This window comes from Haemaphysalis longicornis, unplaced genomic scaffold, assembly GCF_048455015.1.
Source record: "Haemaphysalis longicornis isolate Haplotype H1 unplaced genomic scaffold, Haemaphysalis longicornis Haplotype H1 scaffold_2, whole genome shotgun sequence".
Classification (NCBI taxonomy): Eukaryota; Metazoa; Arthropoda; class Arachnida; order Ixodida; family Ixodidae; genus Haemaphysalis; species Haemaphysalis longicornis.
In genome coordinates, this window is record NW_027526295.1 from 256,890,522 (window position 1) to 256,917,224 (window position 26,703).

General features: G+C 47.2%; 1 protein-coding gene across 1 annotated transcript in view; it reads right to left on the minus strand.

The window, feature by feature from the left end:
• Positions 1–432: 432 nt before the first annotated feature.
• The window catches only part of LOC144170465 (unconventional myosin-Ie-like), a 324,760-nt gene continuing 298,489 nt past the window's right edge, over positions 433–26,703 (minus strand). The window contains exons 17-28 of the mRNA XM_077700290.1: positions 25,627–25,725; positions 22,098–22,242; positions 20,000–20,114; positions 13,794–13,963; positions 13,566–13,625; positions 11,517–11,602; positions 10,457–10,606; positions 8,316–8,467; positions 5,527–5,730; positions 4,616–4,751; positions 2,483–2,658; positions 433–881 (exon numbers count right to left, since the gene is read on the minus strand). Of these exons, the coding sequence (XP_077556416.1) occupies positions 805–881; positions 2,483–2,658; positions 4,616–4,751; positions 5,527–5,730; positions 8,316–8,467; positions 10,457–10,606; positions 11,517–11,602; positions 13,566–13,625; positions 13,794–13,963; positions 20,000–20,114; positions 22,098–22,242; positions 25,627–25,725 (1,570 nt within the window). The 3' untranslated portion in view covers positions 433–804. The remainder of the gene's footprint in view (positions 882–2,482; positions 2,659–4,615; positions 4,752–5,526; positions 5,731–8,315; positions 8,468–10,456; positions 10,607–11,516; positions 11,603–13,565; positions 13,626–13,793; positions 13,964–19,999; positions 20,115–22,097; positions 22,243–25,626; positions 25,726–26,703) is intronic.

The following is a 26,703-nucleotide window of genomic DNA, read 5'->3' on the forward strand; positions in this document are numbered from 1 at the left end:
TGAAGAAAAAACTCGTTATAGTCCCAAAGCTCCTGTCTTGATGGAGAACACAACACATCCTTTAGTTGAGAGGAGTTGTACCAATACATCGGATGGTATCCCTGCATTTTACCATATAAAAATCCCCTTGATCCAGGAGAACATTAGTTGTGGAGCAAACCATTATTGGCACTGCTGACACACTACTGGTGCACAGTTGACGGGGGGCACTTGAGGCATTCTAATGTTTGTTTCTAGTTCCTCTGACGGTTGTTTGGACAATGAATTGGCTTTATCATTGTGTCGCTTTTGTTTTCTATACACAAATATGACGCAACTTTCCACAGTCACCCCATTATAGTAAATAGTGCAGTTTGGACTGAAAAGTAACTAGTTAGTGGTAAAGACAAACAAATGCAAACATGCAGTTATCGTACAACACAGACACACAGATGACCGCACACACAAAAAGGAAAACTTTAATGCAGTTTTTAGAAATAAAATACAAGGAAGGCATGCTTGATCGTAACCTGCACAGCTCAATATTACTACAAAAGGCTTTCACAAAACCTGCTTACATTAAGCATACTCTGTCAAAGACACACCGCTTCATGTAACAGTGCACTGGAACTTTGTATCAGCATAAAGGGCTAAGTCTTCTGACCCATCATCGTTAAAAAAAAATAATAAAAAGGAACATGTCTTGAGCCTACTTAAAATGCAAATGTTTGCACTGGTTCTTGGGCCAACAGTAGAAGAACTTGAGCAGAGGACAGCCCTGGAGACCTTCCAGCATCTGCTGCCTCCTGAGGTGATGAGGTGGGCTCAGATTCGCTCCACGTAGTTTGCGGGAAAGAGCCCCTCTTTGCCCCTCAGTCGTCCCAGCCACCACCCAGACTGGTCTGCAAATATCAACCAATGCTGCAATTAGGACACTAGACAGCATGGGCAAGGCCAATGAGCCTGTGAGGAGGAGTCACCACAAACTGTGCAACAACCATATAGCACGGCAAAAGATGGCAGTTGGCTGCCTCGCAATATTGCCGAAATGAAGTGCCCGCAGCACTTTTTTTTTTATGTGTCTCGGTAGACGACTCTTGAAATTCTTCTAGCAACAGCCAGTTTTCAAGTTTTTCACAATTAAAGAAAAAGATGTTGTTTTCAATTTCAGGTGACGCAAAATCTACAAATAATGCCGGATTTTTTTTTTTATCCTCTTAGACTTGGTAACACGCGGAAAACTTGTACATACAGGTCCATTACCAAACACAATGGAGTTGTGATCCAGTGATTTGCGATTCCCTCTTACAAAACTGTATTACCAAATAAAATGGAGTTCTGTCAGTGGTTCATGATTCCCACTACCAAAAACAATTCATAAACTACATTTTTCATGTCTGCACTGATACTGTCGACATACACACACACATACAAAAAGTGAAGACTGATTGGATTGCTTAAAGGGAATTTCATATGCTAGAAGAACTACAAAGTTCTAAAATCTTTACAAAGTTCTAAATCTCCATGGTGAGACTTATTCATATTCATAACTGCATGCAAGCCTTATGTGCACACTATACTAGGCTTTGTGAGTGGCACTGTGAGTGGCACTAGGCTTTGTGAGTGGCACTGTCATCACCAGTAACTTCTATTGTTTGGGCCTAGATACAGAAGCAGGGAGCAATTTGGGTTGTGCATGCACAGTGGCAATAAATTTTTGTGCTGGTGAAGGGAATTAAAGGTACTGAAGATAGATTATGACACGTCTTGCCAAGTGCAACAACAGCCAGTGAGACATTTGCTGCACGCAATGGCTACAAGGTGTAGGTCTTCGAACAGCGAGAGCAGAAAATGGGAGACTCCATATTCAGGAACATGCCAGCATTATAAAGCTGCTCGGTTCTCACACACGGTGGTTTCCACCATGAGTTCTGTTGCTGTGTGCGTCTGTCCTCACTTCATACGTGTCCCCCCTTTTCTGTGAAATTATTTGGTGCAATTATGGAGTACCAACGCACCCAGAATGCTATATTTATCCCGTTAGAGTGGGTGGCAACCAAATAGTGCAATTTAAGGAGGTCTCACATGTAAATATGCTCTTTTGTTCTGCCACCTTTAACTATGTGCAGTACGAGTGCGGCGAACTGGGAAAGTTGGTGTATGTTCATGGTGAAAACAACACAAGGAAAGACAAACACAGAGATGGGGTAAACACAAACCAGCGCCGTGTTTGTGTTTACCCCATCTCGGTAAACACAAACCAGCGCCGTGTTTGTGTTTACCCTATCTCTGTCTCCATCTTTCCTTGTGCTGTTTTCACCATGTATACGCAGTACTTTCCAACCGTTTTTCAAACTTTACTTGCACTTGTTGCGGCCTCCATTTTTTTTTTTTTAATCTTTCACGTCTTTCACTTGGCAACTGTTAGCCTAAATCTACACAGCACTTATGTTTAGCAGGCATTCCCAAAGGCTAGCTTACTGGCTGTGTGATTCGCACTCACCTTCCTTGAGGATTTCAATGGTGTCGCCTTCAGATATTCCCAACTCATCCGTGTCCTGAGGCTCGTATGCATACAGGGCCTTGCAGGTGGGGATAGCGGGTTTTGGCCGGCTCGGTGGCTTTGGCTTCCCACCACCAGGAACTGGCCTCATCTTTCGAGAGTTCTTGCGTTTTTCCCTACGAGGGAGGATAGGTCGGGCACATGATAAAAAGGAAGCTTAGGTGCAGACACAAACATTCTCCTGGTGACGGTTAAAAACAAAAAACAAGAAGATCTCAACATGTTAGGCAAGTGGCTGAAATTAAACGTTCGGCATTTGTTAGGCATAATTTAAGCTAGTGACCCAAATTACTCCACAGCCCTCTACTACAGTGTGCCTCAAGGCTCAGGCGTAGCTTCAACGTGTTAAATTGCCAAATCTGTCAGTTTTCCTCGACTCTGGCTTGTGGTCCACTGTTTGTCCTGCAGTGTGACAGAGCATTGATTACAGTAACATAAAACTGTGCGTTACGAAGTGCAAATGCTTATTGTAGTCTAGTGTTACCTGGGAGAGTGAACATGCGAAAGGAAATCTTGTGTGCTCAGGTGAGGGCGTCAGTGTTCCTACCTTGTACCTGGGTAAGACTGACTCAACATCATGCTTCAAAACAAAAGACATTGTCATGTGTCAAACACCCTCAGAGAGGGAATGCATCAAAACCCCCCAAGAAGAAGAAGAAGAAGGAGGAGGAAAAAAAGAACCCGGCAATTTGAACGGTGCGCCAGGATCGAACCAACGAATGAACGCTGCGCCAAAGCACCGAGGGATCAATGCCAACTTTGGCAGCCTCTGCCGCTGGTGGTCCCAGGTAGATCTCGGCCCGAACGTAGCGTTTCGGGGCCATCAAAGCAAGGGTCGATGGTGCGTGGATGTTGACTGCAGGTGCCCGACCGCCGCCGCTGGGGCCACAAAGACACAGGTTCATGGTGTGCCTAGGATGCCGCAGCCGATGCAAAGTTGGCCCGCTCCCGCCCAGGCTTGGTAGGTATAGCCGGTGGCCTGTCTGCGTCACCCTGGCTCGTTCCTTGAACCTCATGTGCTCTCTCTGTCTCTTGGTTTCTTGCTTCCCCCCTTCTCCTTGTGGGACCCGCTTTTAGCCCCTCTGGGCTTGATCGCGGCACACTCTAATTGGCTCCTTGCCTTTTCGTGCCCATATTTGGTCATCACGCCACTTGCCTCCTGCGCGGCGTTCTCCGATTGCCTGACCAGTGCGCTACCATATTTGGCCACGATGCCTCGGTGCTTAGGTGCGGCGCTCGTCCATTTGTTTGATCCTGGCGGGCCGTTCAAATTGCCGTTTCTTTGTTCCTTTTATTTTTATTGGGGTGGTTCTGATGCATCCTTTTAACCCATGATGGCCATCATAAAATAAAAACATTATTTCATTGTCCCGACCTCAGCAATGCTTAAAAAAAAAGTAAAAAGAAAACACCCCACTGCCTCAGTGTAGAAAGGACAAAGATGGGGGAACATGAAGCTTTCTAAAATCAAATCCAACACCAAATGAACCAACCCAGAAGTGAGCATACATGCATCACACCACCTTACCATACACATAATGTATTTCTTATCAGGATGGTTTACTGCACTGCACTTGTACTACAGTCTCTAGTGCTTTACTGGTATGGGCATTCCATGGCTTTCCCTAGCGTTCAACCATCGTCGTCGTTAGACACAGGGGTGCATTTTCTGTTTAATTCTGCAGGTCCATGCACCCCTCTCCAAATCTAAACTTCTTCGTCCGTGTCGGAATGGTGCAATCAGATAGACGTCTGCTTCATAACACGAGGGGCCGAGGTTCGATCCAGACCACAGGAAGGGTTTTAATTTTTCTTTCCTTACTTTACTATCATCATCATGTCAGACCAAGTTGGCTCTACTGCAGTGCATTTTGGTGGACTATAGATGACACCAGTGAGAGGCCAAAAGCTTCACTTTAACAAGGCCCAAGATAACAACACGGATCTGTCTTTTTCAACAACCATGAAGACAGATGGAGGCCAGTGAATAAGTCCCCAGAAAACCCGGCAATTCAGCCTCCACAAACAGTGGGGAACAAACGCAACCCCATCAGGCAAGCCCGTGCCACTCACCCTGACACACCAGCCTCGGGTGGCCTCATGTAGTCCGATGTCCCGTTCCCTTCGGTGGACGTCCTCCTGCTCTGCTGGCTGTGGCTTGTCCGGGGGAGGTTGGGAGCATGCCTCAGTGCACTTGCTCCTGCAGCCACTAGAAAATGCAGAAGAGCAGATCCGAGGTATGACGGCAGCAGAGGCTTAGCTATTATTAAACTCACAATATCACAACCCCTTTTGCTGTGCATACAGCCCTTTGCAGAGTGGCACGATTACTACAGAGGCGTGATTATATGTTTTGCTATTAGACTGAATAGATCGAATATGGCTGGCATAGCAAACCATGTTGTTCATTCGAAAGTTAGTCTGGGACCTCTACGCTCTTATGTCGGGCCAATAATGACATGTTCTATGCAAACTCAAGGAATATGCAAAAGGCCAGAGCTTGCCTATTGTAAAAAACAAAAAAGATAACACATCAGTGAGCAGTTATGACTCAGAAGTCCGCTCTTGTTATCTGCGGTAATAATAATAACAGCAAACCTATACCGCAGTCTTACGGCAACTTGTGTAGGAACCACATTTCTCATGAATGCTTTTGCACAGTTGCAGACTACTGCTTCTTTGCAACAGCTCTCGTACATTGCTGGTCACCCCATTTTGTTGGTTAATAGGATTGAAAGCCCTCACTAAATGCAGTTTCCATAAGCAGGCTGTGGTAGATGTCGGCAACAAAACCCCACAGTTCGTAGTCCCACCAAGCACCAGGTTTGTGTACATTATCGAATTATAAAACCTGTTCGAGGGGCTTTGAATGAAATCGAACATTAGAAAGTGAGAAATATTTCGCGACCGCAACGCATTGTGCATATAGGTGGAGCACAGTTCGTCAGTGAGCGGTATTGACTCCTACCACAGTGGACACTAACCTCTCGCACCAATGGCGGCCGAAAGTGCGCCAACATGCGGGGCCCTGGCAGCCCCACCAGAGCTGGGGGCTCTGTTGCCACGGCCATGCTGATCTCTGGGCCTGTTCCCACTGGGCTGCTGCTGCTGCTGCTGCTGACTCCATGGAGAAGGGTTGGTGCCCTTCGCGGGCCGTTGGCCTGATAGTGCCGAACGCTCTGACGGCTCTGCAATAGACACCAGGGAGGGCTAGATCGATACCAGAGCGGATCCCTTGCACGCTACTGTAGTGAGATGCCAGGAAACAGTGAAGAAGGCGAAGGAGTTAACGGAAAAACCAGAACAACCAGTAATCAGAAAAACCAGTAATCAAGTGCGGGCAAGAAGAGGAAGACGTTGGAGAGGGGTCGGTCGCAAGACTGGCTGGAGTTCGGGTGCCCTCATACAGGCGACATTCATCCGAGGGCGACGACCATGCAGCAGTGCTGGGACATCGCCAGCTCAGCTGGCACAGTGAGGTCCGCACCGTAGGGCCGAACACCCGTCCATTTCCGGGCACTTGAGCTTTGCGCCGGGTAGCCTGGCCATAGTTCTCTCCTGCGGGGCCCGCCACGTCGTCGGGCGGACCACCTGCTCCTCCCACATACCGAAGTACCTGTGCGGTGCGCCCGAGAGCCTTGGCTCATGCGACCTCTTTGGTGTCCCATTCCTGCCAAGGTGTCTGGTCGTCTATTTCTCCGGCCAATCAAGGCAGTGGCGATACGGCACCATTGCCCCCTTGTGTCTACGACACCTGCGACGACATCGCCGTCGGCTCACATCACTTCTAGAAAGTCGACGCCTGACCGCCGAAAGCTCTACGAGGAACAATTCTCTTTGAGCACGTTCTTATCCTTCTTATGGAGACACTTGTTTAGCTGGTAACTCTAATTACTCCTAGGACTAACATGACTAGTACCGTAGGCATCAGTTTTTCGGTGTGTAGTTTTTCTGTCTCCTGTTGGTCTGTCGATAAATGTTGTTCTCCCGTTTGCTAGAACTTCGTGTTGCTTCTCTATCTTTGGCAGTCGAGTGTGCGTCGTCTCGTTCATGACACCCGAACCCCGACATCATCACAGCTACACTTGATGATCCGAGGGAGGATTTGCGAGCCAAGTTCACGGCTACAGCAGCTGCTCAAAGCCAGAAGAGCAAAAGTGGTTTTATAATGCCGCAGAGTAAAACAAATAAGAATTGCCATGGCAACTTGCTTTTTATGAAGCACACCACATTACAAAAAGGTGGCCTTACTAGGGGAGAAGAATGTAAAAAATGCGGAACTAGAACACTTGATTAAAAAACAAAAAAACAAAAGGTAATTGTACTGTGGACAAAGTTTTATGCTGGTAGCATTGACACAATACAATATGGCAATGACTTTAAGCTGTGTCCAGGCATTAACCAGAAAAATTTACAACAAAGTCAGTAACCTTTGAGCTGGCTGTATTGCCTGCCAGTAGCTGCTTTTATGCAACAAATCTGGTTACCCAAACGCAACCTTTTGAGACTGAAATGAATGCTGCACTGTTATTGTGCCTTTCCAATTTATGTTTTTGCATTGATATTAGGATTAGGATTAGCTTCATTAGGATTTTGTATGACTTTTCCGACAAAGGTTGTTCTGGCACCATGTATAGGAAACTAAGTTGGACAGCAATGGTGCTTGCTCCAAATGTAAGGTGGATACTTTGCTTGTTTACACAATAGAATCTCAATTCACTTCCTAGATTGAAATTGTACTGTAGTTCAAGAAACTAGCACACCCCAATAAAGCTGTTATATAGTGCCAGGTTTCCCCTTGCCTGTTCTCTTGTCTACTATCTATACACTGGCCGACTACAAGAGGAAGCCTTCTCTTTTATGCAGAAATGCATTATAGTCGGGGGTTGTCGTGCGTCCCTTGGCCGGCGTGCGCAGCGCGTCTGATGATGATTGTGGCATGATGCCCCTAGGGATTGGCCAACCAAACAATCCATCACGAGATAGCTTCGCGTTCAACCACCATCGTCATCCTCCCGTAGGGGAACCGCTGAAGAAGAAGAAGGAGAAGAAGACAAAGCTGCGAAGAGGAGGGCTGCGTGAGTTTTGGCTACCGTTATCCTCCTCGGCCGGCGCATCTTCCCGATCTGAACCCGGTCGAAGAGCGGCTCATCGCGCCTCGACTCCCCTTCATGAGCATCAGGCGGCTGACTCGAGGCAACGGGCAGTTTGGAATCAAGGGACAGGCGGTGAACGTGCCCATCGACGTATCGAAGGTTGTGCGGTGCCTTCCTCGCATGGTACCCGAGGACGTTGCGTTCGACGTTCACATCAAGGCGGAGGCTGATGAGTCCGGCAACGTACAAGCGCGGGTTGGTGAAGCGCGGCAACATCCTGGCTTGGCTCAAGCACCTGGAACACACCCCGCTGTATCGCGCCATCAACGTTCGGGTCGATTGGAGTCGGCTCGATCACTTCAATGAAGGCGGCGAACGAGCATTTCTGCATCCTCACAATCCCCCTCGGGGAGGTGCGGGGGAATTTTTTTTATACTACTTGAGGCAGGCTTATCATACCCTAACATGCTGGCTGACACTCAGTGACATGCGCTGTTTCTGTGTCATCAGGCGCTTAATTTTGCGGGAAGTCCATTCCAGTTGAGCTGTCTGCATTGACCATCACAGAGATAGCACAAATGCACATCCCCTTCGCACTGTAAAACACACTGCAGAAACAAATTCGGAGCCCCTTTCAACTAGGTAAGGATCAGGTTGGGACAAGGCAAGCAGCTCACTTGAGTTTTTCGGCAGGCCGGGCCCAATGCTGATGGTGAGGGCGCCCCCAGACACGTTGAGGACGGCTTCGTCCCCCTGCCCCTGGCAGACGTTCACCTGCTTGATGGAGCCACCACCAAAGAGGCCCTCCTTCTTCACCCGGAACTCAAGCCTGCACAGAAACCACACAACACCTGGCATCACGCAACCGACCACACTCTTATTTCCAAGCTGCTGTCCTCAAGGCGGCATTGCTTGCTCATCCATTTTATGCGCAAACAATACCAATAATCTTCTAAAATACACAAGCTGTGATAATAAGCGATGGCGGCAGAGAGAGAGAGAGATAAAACATCTTTATTGTCCGGCAAAATTGACGCTGCCTAACGTCGTGTCAGTCGGTCCCTCGGCATCGACTACCTACACGCACCCAGCCCCCGAGGGGACAGTGCTTTCGGCCGCTGACGCTCGAGAGCCTCCAACACTTGCTGGACGGCCCTGTATTGCACGTCGTAGTCCTTGCTTGCCACGTGTCACCATTTGCACACCTAATTTGCAAGTACAAAAATTAATCTAATCGCAAAAAATCAATTTCATTCCAAAGCTTATGTATCCACATGCTACTTGGAACTTCAAGTCGGGGAGAAAAAATGGCCGCGTATCTGCTCCTTTCGTAGCAAATGTCGCCGAAAGACCATAGTCGACTGGAACCCCTGCCAAGTAAAGGCCTGCCTTCTCTTTCCCGCTCACCTCTCATGCTGTTCCTTTGCCGTGTCGTTCCTCCCAAGATAACACGCTAGAGGTTTGCTCAAGTCAATTTAAATTTACTGCCTTCTACTGCTCCAAGTCGGGTGTCTCGATGCCAGCACTGCTGTACGGCGGAGACGCGCATGAATTGAGGCACCCTACTAAAAACCACAATGGCCTACTGCATGAGTGTTCGAAGCGGAATGTGGATCCCATCTAGTGGAACCTTTCGTTGCTATTGCCATTAGATTTTTTAAATGATGCCAGGAGGTGGCGTGGGCAACAGCAGGCAACAGTTTTTTTGTCATTGATGTAGTATTTCATTTGCTATCGCAAAAACCAAGCATCCATGAGTTTTTTTAATAAAAGAACACTGCAACTATCACTTATGTATTGATTTTCTGCCTTATATTTGCATAACGTCTTGTTCTTGTTCAACAATGTTGACATGCATGAACACTGACATCGGACTTAGACGTTTAGATTTGTCTGTGGGTATATAAGACTATTGCACAGCTTCCATTTCACTTTGGCTGGGTGGCTGAATCGGGTCACAGAGAGACGGACAGACCAAAATTTCTGCGTTTAAGTAGCCCAAGAAAGACTATCGTCTTTAAAAAGCAAGCCCATTTTAATCTTCCTTTTCTACTTCACGTACGGCAGGAACTGTTAGACTTTAGCTTTCCATGCTTGATAACCATCAATGGGAACGAACACACTTCGATGCATACTGATTGATTGATTTGATTGATTGTGGGGTTTAACACGCCGACGCAACGCAGGCGATTAATCCGGAGCCCTCCACTACGGCGCGCCTCCGGATTAATTTTGACCACCTGGGGATCTTTATCGTGCGCCGAAATCTCGTACACACGGGCGTTTTCGCTTTTCGCCTCCATCAGAAAAGCGGCCGCCGCAGCCGGGAAACGAACCCGCGACCTCGTGCTCAGCAGCGCAACGCCTTAGCCACTGAGCCACCGCGGCGGGTTCGATGCATACTGAATGCCTGTGGTTTGTAAGAGTTCTTGGGGAAGGCCCTGTAAGCAAAGGTCCAAATTCCACCTGGCCAGCCTGACTGACTGTTGCCACAATTCCCTCATTTACTGCAAAACAAAGCACCGTGCTTTGAGTACTGATAAAGTGGGCAAGAATGGCACATAGTGACTGGTTAAAGACAGCACACACACAGGACGACAGACAAGGAGCAACAACAACAAAAAGAAACACCTGCCCTACCTGCTGCCTCTTCACCTCTGCTGTCCAGTCTGCAGGCTGTTTTTCTGCTACGCAATTGCGGTTAGTTGTTTTGTTTGAATGTTGCACCTTGATAAAGCTTTGGTAACAAGTGAACTACGTGGCAAGGTGAAGGGGAAAGAAAGGAACAGCAGCAGCGGCATAAGAGGAAGGGCGTTACCGGTCAGAAAACTGCAGGTTCAGAGGCCGCTGGCACTTCTCCCGGACCTTCTTGTCGAGCATGTACAGGAATTCAGTCTTGAAGACGCACTCAATGAAGCTGTCGTACTCGTTCTTCACTTGGAGCACAACAAAGTCATCTTGGCGCGTGCTACAAAGAGGTGAAAAGGCAACAAACCAGGCTTGCTAAAGCTTAAGACTACTTATTGAAAGCTTTTTTTCTGACGCCATCTGGGGTAAAGATAGATTATACAGGGATGATTTCAATTCATTTTTCCCAAATATGTAAATCTCTTATTTAACGATTCCTTTGTTGCAATCACACACACAACAAAAAAAGGTTGTTACTGGTTCAAAAAACTGCGACACAGAAAACTTTGCCCCGCACACTAGTTAAAGCTGGAATTTTTGGAAATAAGTATGATATAACAGCTGCTTCTAAAGTGGTTCCACGTTTGTTAACACAAAAACCACAGAAGGTAAAAAGAGTACAAATAGAACCACCTGATACAGCAAAGGCTTCAGTAGCAAATCTTTTTCTGGCATACCCACTAGAATAGCCTACGCGTTCTTTGCATTGCTGCGAGGGGAAAACAAAAAAGAAAGAAAGAGAAGCCTGCATGCCACATGCATGAAATGCTCAATCATCACAGGCATTCTGTATTCTAGCCTTTGAGGGGACCCACCGTCGTAACCCGTGAAATATTTACGGCTGTCAGGAGTACAAAGCAAGCCTATTTTGGCTCAACACATTGAAGCTACACCTTTGCTGTGAGGCACATTGTAGTGGATGGCTTCACTTTAGCATCATGTGAAACACTGCATAGACCATGACCCAATTTCACCACTGGCATGTGTTTATGAAAAGTGTGTCTCTAACAAGAGCAAAATTACTGCCATTTTCTTTCCCTCTGCCACAAAATTATTGCTCCAAAGCAGTATTTGATCGTACCATGACACAAGGGATCTTTCTTGCCAAACCATATATGCATTTAGGCAGCACTGTATGAAATTAAAGATGTACCCAGCCCAGTAGCCAATCCTGCATGTAGAGTTCTCACCTTGTGGTCACTTGAAAGATGTTCTCCAGGTCAATCTTGCGCTTGATGACCTCCTTAATCTTGCCCTTGTCATTGCCTTTCTTCACCTGGGAAATGTCAACAGAGGCTGCTATTTGGCTGTTTTCAACTTAAAAGCAGTTGGGAAAGCAAGGAACAAAGACCTTTTGGTGATACCTATTCGTGTACCCAAATGAGCAAGACTCGGAGCTTGGTCCAGAGGCAGTTCACCCATGTCCAGCAGTCAGATGTTAAGATGTCTGTACGAACCCTACCACCTGTGTCCTATCAGCCTGTTCTAAGCCATGGACTCTAATGATTGCCCTTTGAGCTCAAATGATACTCCATTTTGTTGAAACAAACGCATACATAAAAAAATGGGAATTTAACAACAGTTACGGGGCACTTTTGTGCAATATTGAATAAAATGTGGGATGCATTTCTACAATTAGCTCTTTTTAGAAACCTAACTTCGTTGATGCTCTCACGATGCTCTCATAAATTACTACAAAGTGACCAAATGAAATGCGGTTTACTTCAAGTTTTTGAGCCAGTGGGAATGTGAAGAAGCATTATACACCACACCAGAAGAGAACAAAGTCAAGCATATTTATACAGGAATGCACGGAGTAAGATAAAGAGGAGCACCACCGACTTCGCTCTCTCTGACGGGCCCTTAATGTCCCTCTCTCGCGGAGCACAGTGTAGATGGCACGGAGAATGGGCGCTGTTAACCGGCATTCCCCGTGCATCGAAGCCTGCTCAGCGAGGCGGGCGTGACGGAACTATTCCACCAGCTTTGTCGTCTGCTTCAGCGATGCTTGTTTTGGGCCTGTTTTGGCTTTGGCACAGATTCGCATCCGTTGTGCGCTTCCTTCGCACGGATTGATAAGCATGTTCGACAGCCCTGCCTGGGTAACCACTAGCTCACGGAATGAAGTTGTCATTTGGTGAAGATACTGCAAGGACTGCTTTGCAGGGCGGGAAAACAAAATGTAGAAACCACATACAGACATCTGGCCACTGCAGAAACGCTACCTTTTGCGCACTGCATGCCACGAATGGGAATACGTCCCGTAAATTGGTGAATACAAATTCGGTTAGTTCTACATTTATCACGAAAGCCGACAGAAGCCAACTAGTTGAAAAAAAAAACCAGCGACTAGTTGACAACCAGCAATTTGCTTACTGCTTTTTCGCCATTTGTAAACTATACTTACTGGCTCAAGCTCGGTATGAATGCTAACCAGTGAGCTGACATGCCGAATTGCTTCAGTATCTCTGCTCGTGTTGCACAGGGGTGTAGCGCCGAGCTTCTTTTCTTCTCTTTTTGGAACTGCATACGACAGTGCACGTTGCATTATGCGTAGTGCGCACCACACTACTGTATAGTGCACATCGCTCCTGAGAACTACATCCAAGTGGTCGAAAGCAACTTGTCTTTTGCTGTAGAAGGCAGTTAAAATGCGGAGTGCTGCTCGAACAATGATGATTGGCACTAGGTGCTTCAGAAGGCAACGATACGTTTTAAATCACCTTAACTATTTGAACTGCATGAACAGCTGCTCTTTTCGTAAGTTAAGATTAGTTGACAGTATTTCCGAAACAACCACGGCTGGGCACGCTGGGGAACGCTTCGAGAAATACTTCCCTATCACGGCTCCGCAGCACCACGCGCGTCTCAATAGCACGCGCAGTTTGACATGTTAGAAGACAGACGTTGTGGCGGAAGGAAACAAGCCGCTGGGGAGAGCGACCAAAGGGAGAGCAACGTACAAAGGCACAACGACGAGAGGGGTACGACAGAGGAAGAGAGTAAAGTGAAAGCTGGGCGGCCGGCGGCGCGGGGACGTCATCGGCCCGCGCAAATGATTTTTTCTGGGCCACAGCCGGCGCTCCTCTTTATCTTAGTCCGTGCAGGAATGTTCTACTAGCAACAGGGCGAAGCTTGAGCTTCAAGATACCTACGCAGATGAAGTAAAAAAAAATTTAGCAAAGCAAACAAAATATGCTCGGGAAGCTGAAAAAGGATGCCACAAATGGCCTTCCTACCTTTTCTCGGCCAATCAGGAACAGCGACTTGGGGGTCAGGATGAGATCCCGCTTCACAGGCTGCAAAGCAACAGGGCCATAAGTGCTACGGCCACTTACTGTAGAATACCCTCTGCTAACTTGCATCAAGTGCTGGGATGTACTTAGGGTGACATGAAGTGCCACAAGACCTATCCTTCGCGGGCACTCTAGAGTGGTGGCCAATGGTCACCTAGCAAACACACGCACCTTGAAGCGTCTGTCGTACTTGAGCACGGTCTCGGCGAACTCCACCCGTTCTCGCTTGCCCACCAGAACCTTGAGCTCCGGGTGGTGGTCGAGGCCAATGTAGTCACCCACAAAGTTGCGGTTCAGGCTGTGGCGGCGGCGCTCCTTGCGTCCCTGCAGGATGTCCGCCGCTGTGTTCCAACACCAGGCAAGGCGGAAAAGGGGGAAAACAGTTTAACAGCAACTAACAAAGGCACAGCATTGAAGACAGAGCAATTTTACAGGTGCAACTAGGGTTGTTTTTTTTCCTGGCAAAACCCGATTGTACCCGATTTTTACACCCCGAACATGTTTTGGGAGAATCACGTAAAACTTGATTCCTCTCCAAAAGGATTTTTTCAAAGTGGCCATCTGCACAATCGTGCGCTGATCATCCACCGTTCTCAACCAGTACTTCCGGGGAGCAAGCCCCACAAACACAGGTTTCGAACTCACTTAATGTTGGTATGACTCTAACCCCCCTACCCCAGGCTGGTAATTGCTGCGGCGATATTCTTGTGCCTAGCTAATGGAAGCAGTGATGACGAGCAAACTTTCTCCCAGTTAAAATACACTCAACGATCGGATAGGTCTCAAACGAAGAACGACCTGTTGTACATGCAGATGATAATGCATGTAAACGAAGATATGCAAAAATCTATGACCAGCTTTTCGCGAGTAAAATGCTTCATTTTTTAGAAGTTACCAATGCTCTTTAGTGTCATCATTGCAAATTAATTTCCAAACAAACACCAAATTTCGGGAGTATTCGCTACAAACACCCGATTGCCAGCTTGAAAAACAAAACACAAATTTTAACGCGTCAGAGTTGGGAAGCTCGTGATACCTCTGATAAAATAAACTTGAGTGTGTTACTTAGTATATCTGTAGATTTAACCCAAAAAAACCCGAATTTGGGAATGTTTTTGTAAATACCCCGATTTCTCCCCGATTAGCAGTTTCAAAAATATCACCCGATTTTTATCTCCCGATTTTTAAAAAATACCAAACCCGAAAACGAACAACCCTAAACATAACAATGCAGGCACTCTTAAGTGCAGGATATGGGCAATGATGCCCTATTCATTTTGCTCCTTTCAAAACTACTGAAGTGTTTTCTTTCATATAAGCACTTCTTCCCAATTCCGCAGCTGGCACGTTTTTCCACACTACACACATCAAGGATAGTCAGAGTGTGGTTAATCAATAAATTGTATTTTTCAATTACTATTTTCACTTAAACTTTATGGGAGCACATAACAAAAAAACTTGACAAGCTTTGGTGCAAGCACGATGCCTATATCTTAGTGGAATTTCCAACTTATTTTTCATAGAAATGGACCAGAACGCATAGCGAGCAAAGAACATGGGAATGACAATTCAGATTTGTTTACTATGTGTAGTATCGCATGGGTACTGCGCCTGGTATATACAAGACATCTTGTAGAACTGTAACAACCCTGCTTGTAACTGTTCGTTGCTGTACGTAATAAGAGTTTTGTTACCAAGTTCAGATGGTGCTATTGCACAAATCCTCAGGGGAGCACAGTGTTACTCAAGACATACAAATTATTACGACATTTGGCTCACACTGAATTACAGATTTTGAATAACAGCCTACATCCGACACTAAAAGTCTATAAAAACCAGACAAATGGCATACCAAAAATACGGTGATGCTTGGTGTTCACAGTACTATGCATTTGAGGGAATACAGCTTTCCGTTAGTTAAATTACCCTTCCTACACCCCCAAAAAGGAAAAGGCAGTGGTAGTTTTAACCATAGGTCGGCGTACTCACTCGTGAGTACACTCATTTGTACTCAAACTCATGAGTGAGTATGATGATGATTGAGTACACACCCAGAAAAAAAAAGTTGAGTGTGATGACGAGTGAGTACAGGGGTAAGTCCACTACTCGTGAGTACAGTGCTCATGAGTACACTACTCGTGATTATGAGTACTCAAGAGTACAGTATTCATGAGTATGAGTACTAATGAGTACGAGTACTCACGAATACACAGTACTCGTGAGTACACAGTACTAATGAGTACGAGTACTCATAATACACAGTACTCGTGAGTACACAGTACTCATGAGTACGATACTCATGAATACTGGTTTTGCGAGTGCTTGCACTCTTGAGTATATGCACTCGTGAGTACAGTAGTGCAAACAAGTTTTATCACGAGCTCGAGTCCGGACGCGCGTGCACGAGTCGCAAACATTTAGCGGTGCCGCTGTGCAGCTTAACAGTCAAGGATGGCAAAATTAGACAACGAAAACTGCACCTCCTCCCTTTCCCGGTCTCTGTTTGGCGCTGTAAGCGTTTCTCGGCGGTCGCTCTCAAAGGGGTCACGGTGAAGAGGGAAAAACGAGGGGGTGAGGGCCCGGCGGGAAACGCGTCCGCAGTTGCTCTTCTGCTATGGCACTTGTTGACTGCCGCAGTTATTTTTGTTGACGCGGCCTGTGAACGCATGGCAGCTTCATTGCACTTGCTCCCTTCCAGTTGTTTTAGGGGAGAGGCGGTGGAGGCTGCTAACAATGCACGCACTAGGCGTACTGAAGTCCCTCTTTTTCGGTCTTCAGACGTTTCCGTAGACGCATGTCACGCTGTGTAGTCATTTCGTGAGCCGAACCGCTCATTTCAACAGTCGCAGTTAATTTACGTAACTCGCGTCAAACCGACTACGTGGTTTGTAACGTTTGTCTCACCGAAATTGTCCGCACCATTCCGCTGTGCGTATTCAAGCGACAATTTGGCTGATGTACGTGCGCCCATATGGTTTTATTAGGTTCCCGTTTTGAAACATTTTGCTCAGGTTCGCTAGTAATATGGTCTCGTGTAGTGCCATTTACAAGAGAGCATATAGCCCCACCGTACAGGCGCGGCGGTGGAATTTGCCCCACCAATGGAAATAAAATATCCGAGTACACCTAAGCACGTTTGTGAGTTGTGAATCGGACATCATAATATCCAGTTGAACGCGTGCGACGCCTTGCTTAGCCTCGCATATTTTGTTTAGCCTCGCATAATTAGTTAAACATTAGTTAAGCATAATTAGTTAAACATGCAAAATTGTTATTGCGTGCTCACCGGACCTCTCCCAGGTAATCGCCATAATTACGGAAACGCATCGAAGGTCAGTGCATTTCTGGCAAGATAACGAACACACGTTGCTCTGCTACATCGCCCACGAGCTACATTGCCCACGCGCAGGTCATTCCAGCAACGAGCAACGAGACACGCAACGTACGCAGCGTGCACGAGCCAGAAGGCACCATGTTCTGGGCACCCGCTATTCCGGTACAGACGTACACAAACGGAATGCTGAGAGCACGGAACGCAACGGAGCCAGTACGTACATTTTTCGCTCGTGCTGTCCCGGCACCGGTCCACGCAACCAACGATTGATTGATTGTAGGGTTTAACGCGCCGACGCAACGCAGGCGATGAGGCGCGCCGTAGTGAAGGGCTCCGGATTAATTTTGACCACCTGGGGATCTTTAACGTGCGCCGAAATCTCGTACACACGGGCGTTTTTGCTTTTCGCCTTCATCAGAAAAGCGGCCGCCGCGGCCGGGAATCGAACCCGCGACCTCGTGCTCAGCAGCGCAACGCCTTAGCCACTGAGACGCAACCAACGACATCACATCCGGATTGGTGGATATGGCCACGACAAGAGAACAAGACGCACGGCGGTCGAAATGCACCATACGTGGCGAACAACCGCACACCAATTATAGGGGAGTATCCTAGATAAAACGAGACGCACAGCGCACGAAACGCACCAGAGGCGACGAACGACATCCAACTTGGACCAGTGGAGCTGACCACGGCGAACGAAATGCACAGCGCACGGAACGCCACCAAGCCAGCACACACGGTGGAAACTACTATTCGCGACATCCTCCGCTCCCATTGCTGCTATTTGGACTTGGCCAGCGAATGTTACAACCGCAGAAATCACCTGGCCACAAGCAACAATAGACCCAGCGCACGCAGCTCAACCCTACCGGAACGTACGAGCTCTCCACACCTGCTGCTCCAGCCCGATGTCCAGCGGACGAACGACATAACACTCGTGCAGGTAGGTCCGTCAACGAGCAACGACACGGCCAGCGCACGCGGCATGTTGAGCTAGAACGAACAAGATCCCCGGCACCCACGCTCCGACCGAGACTCACACGACAAACACCATTTCGTACAAGAGGACGCAACCGCGAGCAAGCGGACTCGGGACGAACGGAGCCTGCTTGTATGGGAGAAATAGCGATTATAGCATTCTCGAAACAACGGGCAAAAGACGAGGGCTTGAGCGACGACACGGACACGGCAAGAACGGAAACAAATGAACCCGATCCAGACGAAGGCATCGAACGCCCTAACGATGAAGTAACGCTTGCGACGCCAAGGAATGTGGGACCGAACGGACGGCATGAACCCCGCCTGCTTCCCCACCACAACGGTTTCACTTCCGAAAGAACCACCGCGACTGCGAGCACGAAGCCGCAACAACTTTGACCGATCAGCCATGCCACCCTACGAAAACGCCACGCTACTGCACACTAAACGAAAAGCCTAACGGCTCCCGCAACATACGCAACGCACACGACAATTCAATCAATGTCCTTAACGCGCCGAACTATGCCATCCCTACACAACGCAGCTCGCCACCGGACAAACCGGACGTCTACGCCCCCACATGCATCAAGCACGCAACGAGCTACACGAACACAATCGCCGACGGAAGCGGCGCGGCTAACACAACGCTGTAAACACTGTCAAGTTCAGGTCTGACGAAGGCAATCTCACGGCACACACACAATAAAATCAAGCAGATTTGAAATTCACCAAAACTCAACGAGACGAACACCCTCTTAACGAAGTTTCTAGTATCCAGAACAATAAAAAACAAACGCCAGCATCGAGCATCTGTGAATAAGCGGACAGTGATCTGGATATGAACGGACGTCAATCTACGTGAACATTTCATTGTGCCTGCGGGCAGGCACAATTCAGATTTGGAGCAAGATTACGAGAGTATCAGCGCACCCGGAAACGAAAACGGACGACAAAAGCTGCCACCCGAAGACACGCACAAAACCGCAGTTTACGGCCACCGCCGCACCGACAAGTCCCGAGCTCCCCTGAGCCCGACCTGGCCTAGACTTCATTGTTTTATTCCTGAAACAAGAATAGACGCCAGACGCAACGCGAGTGCTTACGTTCCGTTTCGCTCTCTCACATGTACGTGCCTTCGCGCAGTAAGTCGCCCTACGACAGTGCACCGCGTCAGACGTTTGCTTCCTCTGTCCTGATATATATGTAACCTGCGTTTTTCTAATCAATTAAACATTTTATTTTTTTTCCATTTATTCTTCCATTCGATACGACCTAGCTAACAGGGCAGATAAGTTGATTATTCGTGAGTATTGATTGATTGTGGGGTTTAACGCGCCGACGCAACGCAGGCGATGAGGCGCGCCGTAGTGGAGGGCTCCGGATTAATTTTGACCACCTGGGGATCTTTAACGTGCGCCGAAATCTCGAACACACGGGCGTTTTTGCTTTTCGCCTCCATCAGAAAAGCGGCCGCCGCGGCCGGGAATCGAACCCGCGACCTCGTGCTCAGCAGCGCAACGCCTTAGCCACTGAGCCACCGCGGGAAGTTTTCTTCAACCTTTCAAAGAGTGTGCAATGTTGTATTCTATATCGATTATTTGTCCCCCCCTTCTAATTATTCGTGAGTAATACATACTGAATACTCATGAGTACAGATTTGAGTACTCATGAGTGCAGAATGAGCAGTACTCATGAGCGCAGAAGATCGTGTGTAGAATGAGTAGTACTCATGAGTACAGAAGATTGAGTACTCATGAGTACAGATTGAGTATTCATGTGTACAGAGTGAGTACTCATGAGTACAGATTGAGTACGAATACGAATAGTGAGCATGATTACAAATGAGTATTTGATAAGTGAGTACGAGTGATTTTGTGAACAGACGAGCTTTTTGAGTCTGAGTTTGATTGAGTACAGCGTGAATGAAAAAAATTGTGATTGAGTTTGAGTGAGTTCTTTCTGTTTTGCCGACCTATGGTTTTAACCGAAGTGTAACTATCTGGTGGATAAAAGGGTGCCTTCCCCGAGAACTACGACTCCATATTATAGACAGCCCCCCTACCTTTCTGCTTCTGCTTGAGGTACTGCCGCCTGGCGAAGTACTTCTTGAACGCCTTCTGGATGACTCTGGCATGATGGTCGTACCGCCGCTCCCGCACTTCTTCCAGCAGGAACAGCTGCATCACAAAGACCAAATCAGCAAAGTCAGGGCCTTCTGTAGAGCCGTGCTGTTTTGCTGAACATGGAATGTCGTCCCGCTTGGTGCATATTTCTTTGTTTGCAGTCACCATTCCTGCACTCCACATGCCTATACCCTTCAGTCATCATGTACAAACTTGTGTATAGACGGTGTTCCGTTTGATTTCTGCTGGAGAAAGTCAAGTTTGTGTGAGAACGACACTAGAGAAGGTACTGGTGAAGAATCTGGTGGGCCAGGCAGCAAAAATATATGACTGGGACGCCTCTGCACTTATTCTGGGCTTCAGGTTGCTTGCTAAATTCATTTTGGAACACTTCAATATGCAGAGGCTAGTGACATGTAGTGCGCACGTTTACAGGCAGCGTTGTAATATGCAGCCCCTATAGTTAAAAAGCCTCACTCCCCTACTGGCTCGTGCAGGTGCGCACACGCACACAAACTTGTTTTTCAACAATGGCAAATTACAGAACTACCTCGTATGAAGTGCGTTCTAGCTACACCACTCCTAAGGTCACTAACCTTTTACACTAACTGTTGTTTCTGGCCAGTTTCTCAGCAGGAGTTCCAGAATTTGGCAAGTGGAAAAGAATTGCCTCCGAAAAGAAAAGCTACTATTTCATTGCAACAATTTGATTTATCAGGCAGAATATTTAAAAAGTCACGTGTTGTTAACTGTTACAAGCAAATGTTCCTGATCTCAAGAGACGTCGCTTCGGCACTTCCATACTTATACTTAAGGCATGATGCAACTTAGTTCGGACCCCAAGTATTTTGTGAGCACAAGTGCAAGTGATATTTCTAAACAGAGGAACAATCATGACATAAATTTTCCCTCCTTGGTGCAAGTAGCTTGGCTGGTGACTCCGTGAAGTCGTTGGGCCCTCCTGATGTTGAAAAGCCATAGTTTTAATCAGCAGTAGGGCAGTATCTTTAGCAGCTTTCTCAATGCCTTTTTATTTTCATTGTGAGCATACTGCTCACAATAAAAATACATCCGTAATCCATAAAACTGAACCCATAAGTTGCCAGTTCTTTGGGAAGCAAGAAACTCCTGTTTTTAGGGCTTTTTTTTTTCCTGTCAGAGGCCATTTTAGGGGGGCTTTGAGGCCACTACACACCTGAGTGCCACATTCGGCACTATCACCAGGAAATCATGGCTATGTTCTCACCATTAGCATTCTGTTACAAGAGGGACATGTTCTCACAGTTTTAGCAAAAGTGACAATTGTTTTAGCAAGGGAGATTGTGCATTTAGCAAAAGTGAAAATTGTTTTCGCAAGGGAGATAACTTTGTTCCTCCATAAGATGGTGAAGATAGGAGTTTGACTGGACGGGCAGAAGCCATAAGGACTACAACTTGGGAGATAAAGCAACAGTGACATGTGACCACATGTGAATAACCAGCAGGTCTACATGGACACTTCTCTGATCTTTGCGCCTCTTCTGTTTACTGTCGTGAACCCAAGATAACAAGAGCCTCCAATCTGGACTGAAAGAGCACTGCATATTGCATCTGGATTGAACAGATAGTTGGCGATGAGATGGCTTGGACCAACAAACAAGGCTCCTGTGAACATCTAGGCTTTGAAAAATTAACAAGATCCTTGGTCAAAGCCACAAGTGCTGTGCTGTCTACAGCAACAACGAAAAGAAGCTAATGAGGAGATTGTTTTCTTTATTGCAACACAGGCAGTCGAAATACAGGACTTATCCAGGGGAATGCTTTCGATAACCCTACACACTGCCAAAACATCACCGAAGAACTCTGCCACGTCAAGACAAACTAAAAATAAGGTCCCCAGAGTTATTCATGCACAATTCTTGTTTCTCATTGTGGTGTCCAAAACCACCGAAATAGTTTCTGAGTATAACTGTTGTAAAGTGGATAGGAGTCCATGACCGCAAAAGGGTAACGACAAAACGAAAAGAAAGGGTGTCAAGAAAGCAACACCCAACCAACCGATTCAGGTGCCTTGATGAAGATTTTGGTCTTGCCAAGCTGGTACTGGTCTTTGTCCATGTTCACACTCCGAAGGATGTGCAGGATGCCTTCCTTGGGATCACCCCGCCACCGGGGAAAGGTCTCTTTGGTCAGCACCGCATACCTGCAGTGCACAGGAGGGAGAAGAGGTTTGGACAAACATGGTAGTGGGGCACTTCACACCGGGGCACACGAGCATCAAGGGAGGCACAAAAGCAGGATTGCTGCGCAATGTAGCCCTCATAATTCATAACTTTCATTTATAACTTTTCTAATGTAGCACGTTTTCCTTTTTAATGAGGTAGACTCTGAGATTGTTTCGTGACGATAACAGCCACACTTGGCTGAAGATGGTAACACATTGCATATGCATTCCAAAAAATGCTTTAGAACTTTTTTCGTAGCTTCATTCCCGGGACATCAGTCACTTGTGGTTAGCAAACTGAGATATTCTCAGCACAAGTACGATATAAATTGCTGCTGGTCGTGACACATGAAGTTTCCTGACATGCAATACAGTGAACGCCATTTAAAAGCAACTTAGCTAAATGCGAACTGCGTATAAATAAGGAGGCGCCCAAGTTCGGCTGGTTTTGATTGTGTGCAATGACAAAATTGTTAGGAGTGCAAGCAACCATTTACCGTATTTTCCGGTGTATAAGTCGCGTTTTTTTTCTGAAATTTTCGTTGGTGCGTTTTTTCCACCGGTGCGACTTCTGTATGGAATAAATCCGGTTCGTGGCGGCCGTGCGTGGCCAGCGCACGTTGAGACACAGCTCTATGGTCTAAATGAATCCGAAGCCCACCGCTACAGCGTTTCTCATGGCCCATATGTCGCTTTGGGACGTTAAACCAAAGAATTTGCAGCCTTTTCTACTTAAAACCAATGATAATGGCCTGCGACAACCGCGCGCCACTTTCTGCCATGCGCAGTAACTACAGTTCAGAATAAATTCAAAGTAACATCAAACTGGGTTGCAAAAACAAAATGCAGCTTATAAATTATTGCAGAGAGTTACTCTGAAGGAGGTAAACGTGCTGCTAATTTTTAAGATGACAGCTTGCTTATAAGTTTCGATTTTCGGGCCGCTTCCGTTCGCGTCACTTCCGTCTGCCATGACACCTTTATTGCACTGATTTACGACAGCACACAAGAGACGCGCGACGTTTGCAGAGGTGGCCAAACGGATCTCCGACTCTTGGGACTCCATTTCTACAAAAACAGTTGTAGCCGGGTTGATAAAGGCCGGAGTAATCCGGTCCGCGAGTGGTGACGATGTTGGCAAAGAAGAAATCAGTGAGTTGGAGGATGACAGTGATGCGCTGGCGGAACTCCCACTTGAAGTTGCTGAATTATTTGTAAGCGAGTCAGAGGAAGAAGACTTCGAAAATTTTGCCTAAACGCCGTCTGTAAGTACATGCCATCTGTGTGAATCAATAAACCATTTTTGAGAAGTTAGTTCTGTTTAGAGTTTGGACAGTATATGCACGTGTCTAGATGCGTTCATAGGCGGCGGCCGCCAACCATGTACTTTCGTTGCACTTTCTAACGATCTGATTCACTATGAGTTTACCTAATTAACAAGTGCGTCTTATATACCGGTGTGTCTTATACACCGGTGCGACTTATATACGTTTTTCTTGGAAAAACTGTCATTTTGAGGGGGGTGCGACAGACCGGAAAATACGGTACTTCTTTTGATTCTTTTGAAACTATATTCAGCAATAGTGGTGTGTGGGCTTGTTCTTTTTTTGTTTTTTCGTTAGTGTTCTGAGCGTTTAGTCTTGTATGTTTCGTACATATATGTTCTTATTAGTCCTGTATATATGTGTATATGTACCCTCCCCTTCTCTCCCTCCTCCCTTTCCTGTATACCTGTATTCCCCATTCCCCACACCAGCAGGCGTTCCGGTGTACACCCCTAGGTGAGACGAACTACGCCTGCTGGTGGTCTTTCCCTCCCATTTTGACAATAAGTTCATTCATTCATTCAGTGGCACAGCCAGGAAGAAACAGTTTACAGCCTGGTTCAGCCTGACAATAAAACAAGAACTTCATGGCAGTTCGGTTCGGTTGAAGAACTAATGACAGGCTGCACAGAGCAATGAATTATGCAAGTACGGTTGACTCCCGTTAATACGAAGCCCACAGGGACTGCAAAAAGCTTCAAATTATCCGAACTTCCAATCAAACAGAAAGCACAATAACAGCCTTGCCATTCGTCCGCGACACGTGCCCCTTCATGGCTTTGTTCAAAATCTCGACCTTTGTCGCCAATTCGAGCGTACGACACGGGACTTATCTCTAATTTCGTAGCCCGAAGCTTCCACTTTGCAAACTGCTCACACGGCACTGTGCACAATGAAGAAGGCTGAGGACCTGATAAGAGAGATGCGTATGCTGGCGCAAGTCTCAACTGAGCTGCCACTTTATCGACTGTGCGCTGGCTCAGTTGTGATGTCACCGACATAGTGCAGAGCACGGCGGTGTTCTGGTGCTACAATTTTGAACTTTACCGAGAACTGACGGTCATCTCAATGCTTTTAATTCGAAATCACACCCGCCGCGGTGGCTCAGTGGCTAAGGCGTTGCGCTGCTGAGCACGAGGTCGCGGGTTCGATTCCCGGCCGCGGCGGCCGCTTTTCTGATGGAGGCGAAAAGCAAAAACGCCCGTGTGTACGAGATTTCGGCGCACGTTAAAGATCCCCAGGTGGTCAAAATTAATCCGGAGCCCTCCACTACGGCGCGCCTCATCGCCTGCATTGCGTCGGCGCGTTAAACCTTACAATCAATCAATTAATTCGAAATCACTTCCAGTTAACCGAAAGAATCGGTTTTAGCTTGAAATTACCCAGCAATTTCTTCCATTAAATTGAATGTAAAATTGCTGGGTTCAAAACATCATTTCCAATTAACTAAAAATTCCAATTAAGCAACTTAGAATTATCAACAGTTGACTGTATTAGCGCTAAAATGGGCAAATGTCCATTGTATATCAAGCTACGTGGCATTTGGACAGTCCAGAAAGCTACTGAGCATGAAATACCCCAAGGGCATTCTCTGCTGTGTTACTTTTCTGGTGGCTGTGTAGCAAAACTACCTGTGGTTCAAAGTAGTTCTCATATTGGTGCCAACAAAGGTCTTGGACGGCAAGAAAAAGTTCCCCACATTATAATAAAACTACACATGCAGCAATATCAGGTTAGACTGCCCTCTTTAAACACACAGCTTTTACACAAAGCTAGACAACGGCCTCGTTTTTAGGCTGATGAAAGCAACATTCGTGTCTTTCCATGAAAGCTGATAGAAAAAAGAAAAAGCTATAGAACACTTGTAACAACTAGGGATGGGTTGGTGTTGCCTAAAAGATGGCGTTACTTAACAACAGCACTTGGTCATTAATATGCTTTAGCGGCTGCTACGTATTACTGTTTTCTTGCAACCGCTGAAAAAAAAAAACTGCTGAAGAATGCACCTTGTATATTAGGCACAGGTGATTCGACTCACCTGTGAAGGAACTTGTCAAAGACTCGACGGTATGCAAACCCAGCCCGCCTCACACGAATGTTCTCCTTCAGTCCGAGGTACTCCACTTGATGCTTCAATCTGCCACCAAGAGAGAGAGAGAACAACTTTATTTAGCCACACAAAATTGCGGCGACTACGTGCCGGATGGGGTGGTTCCCTCTTCACGGGACCCATATGCTACCGCGGCTGCCTGGCCCCTGGAGATCAGGACGAGCTGGTCTTCCAAGGCGGGGCTGGTTAGCAAGGTCTCCCATCGCTCATTAAAGGGTGTGGGAAGGGTGATTGAGGGTTGGGTAAGGGGTGGAGGGATTGCCTCGGTGAAATCGCACTCTCCGATGACGTGCTGGAGCGTGCCCAATTGTCCGCAGAATCTACACCCTTCCTCATATATCTCGGGGTACATTTTGCTTTGGAGATAGGGGTGCGGGAAGGATCCTGCTTGTATTTGGCGATAGATCGTTTGCTGTGTTCTGCTGAGCGACTTGTGCGGGTCAGGGTACCGCCGTCTGCCTTCCCTGTAGTGGCTGGTGATCTCCTTGTAGGTCGTTATGGCCTGCGGCTCGTGCTCGTCTGCCCGGTGTTCAAGTTCTCGGGCAAGCTGGTGGGCGAGTTCGTTGCCCTCCAGCCCTGAGTGAGCCGGTGTCCATATAAGTTCGACTTTCTGCTCGGGTATGCGGCGTATTCCTCCCTCTAGTATTCTGAGTGCCGTCAGAGACACCTGCCCTTTTCTATAGCTGGCATATGCTTTTTGTGAGTCTGTGATTATTTTGCTCGCGTTAGGCAACGTGAGCGCCAAGGCTATTGCCGCCTCTTCCGCTTCTTCCGGGAACGTCGTTTTGACAGATGCGCACGTCACCAGAGCGTCTTTCGTCGTGACCGAGATCGCGGCTCGTGTCGAAAACTTGGGTAGAGAGGCGTCCGTGTAGAGGGTGATCCCCGTTCCACCTTCTTGTTCTTCCGCTTGTCTCAGCGTTTCGATGAGGGCCTTGACCCTGGCCTTTCTGCGCCCGTCGTTGCGACCCGGTCTCATGTTTTTGGGCAGGGGTTTGCTCTCGA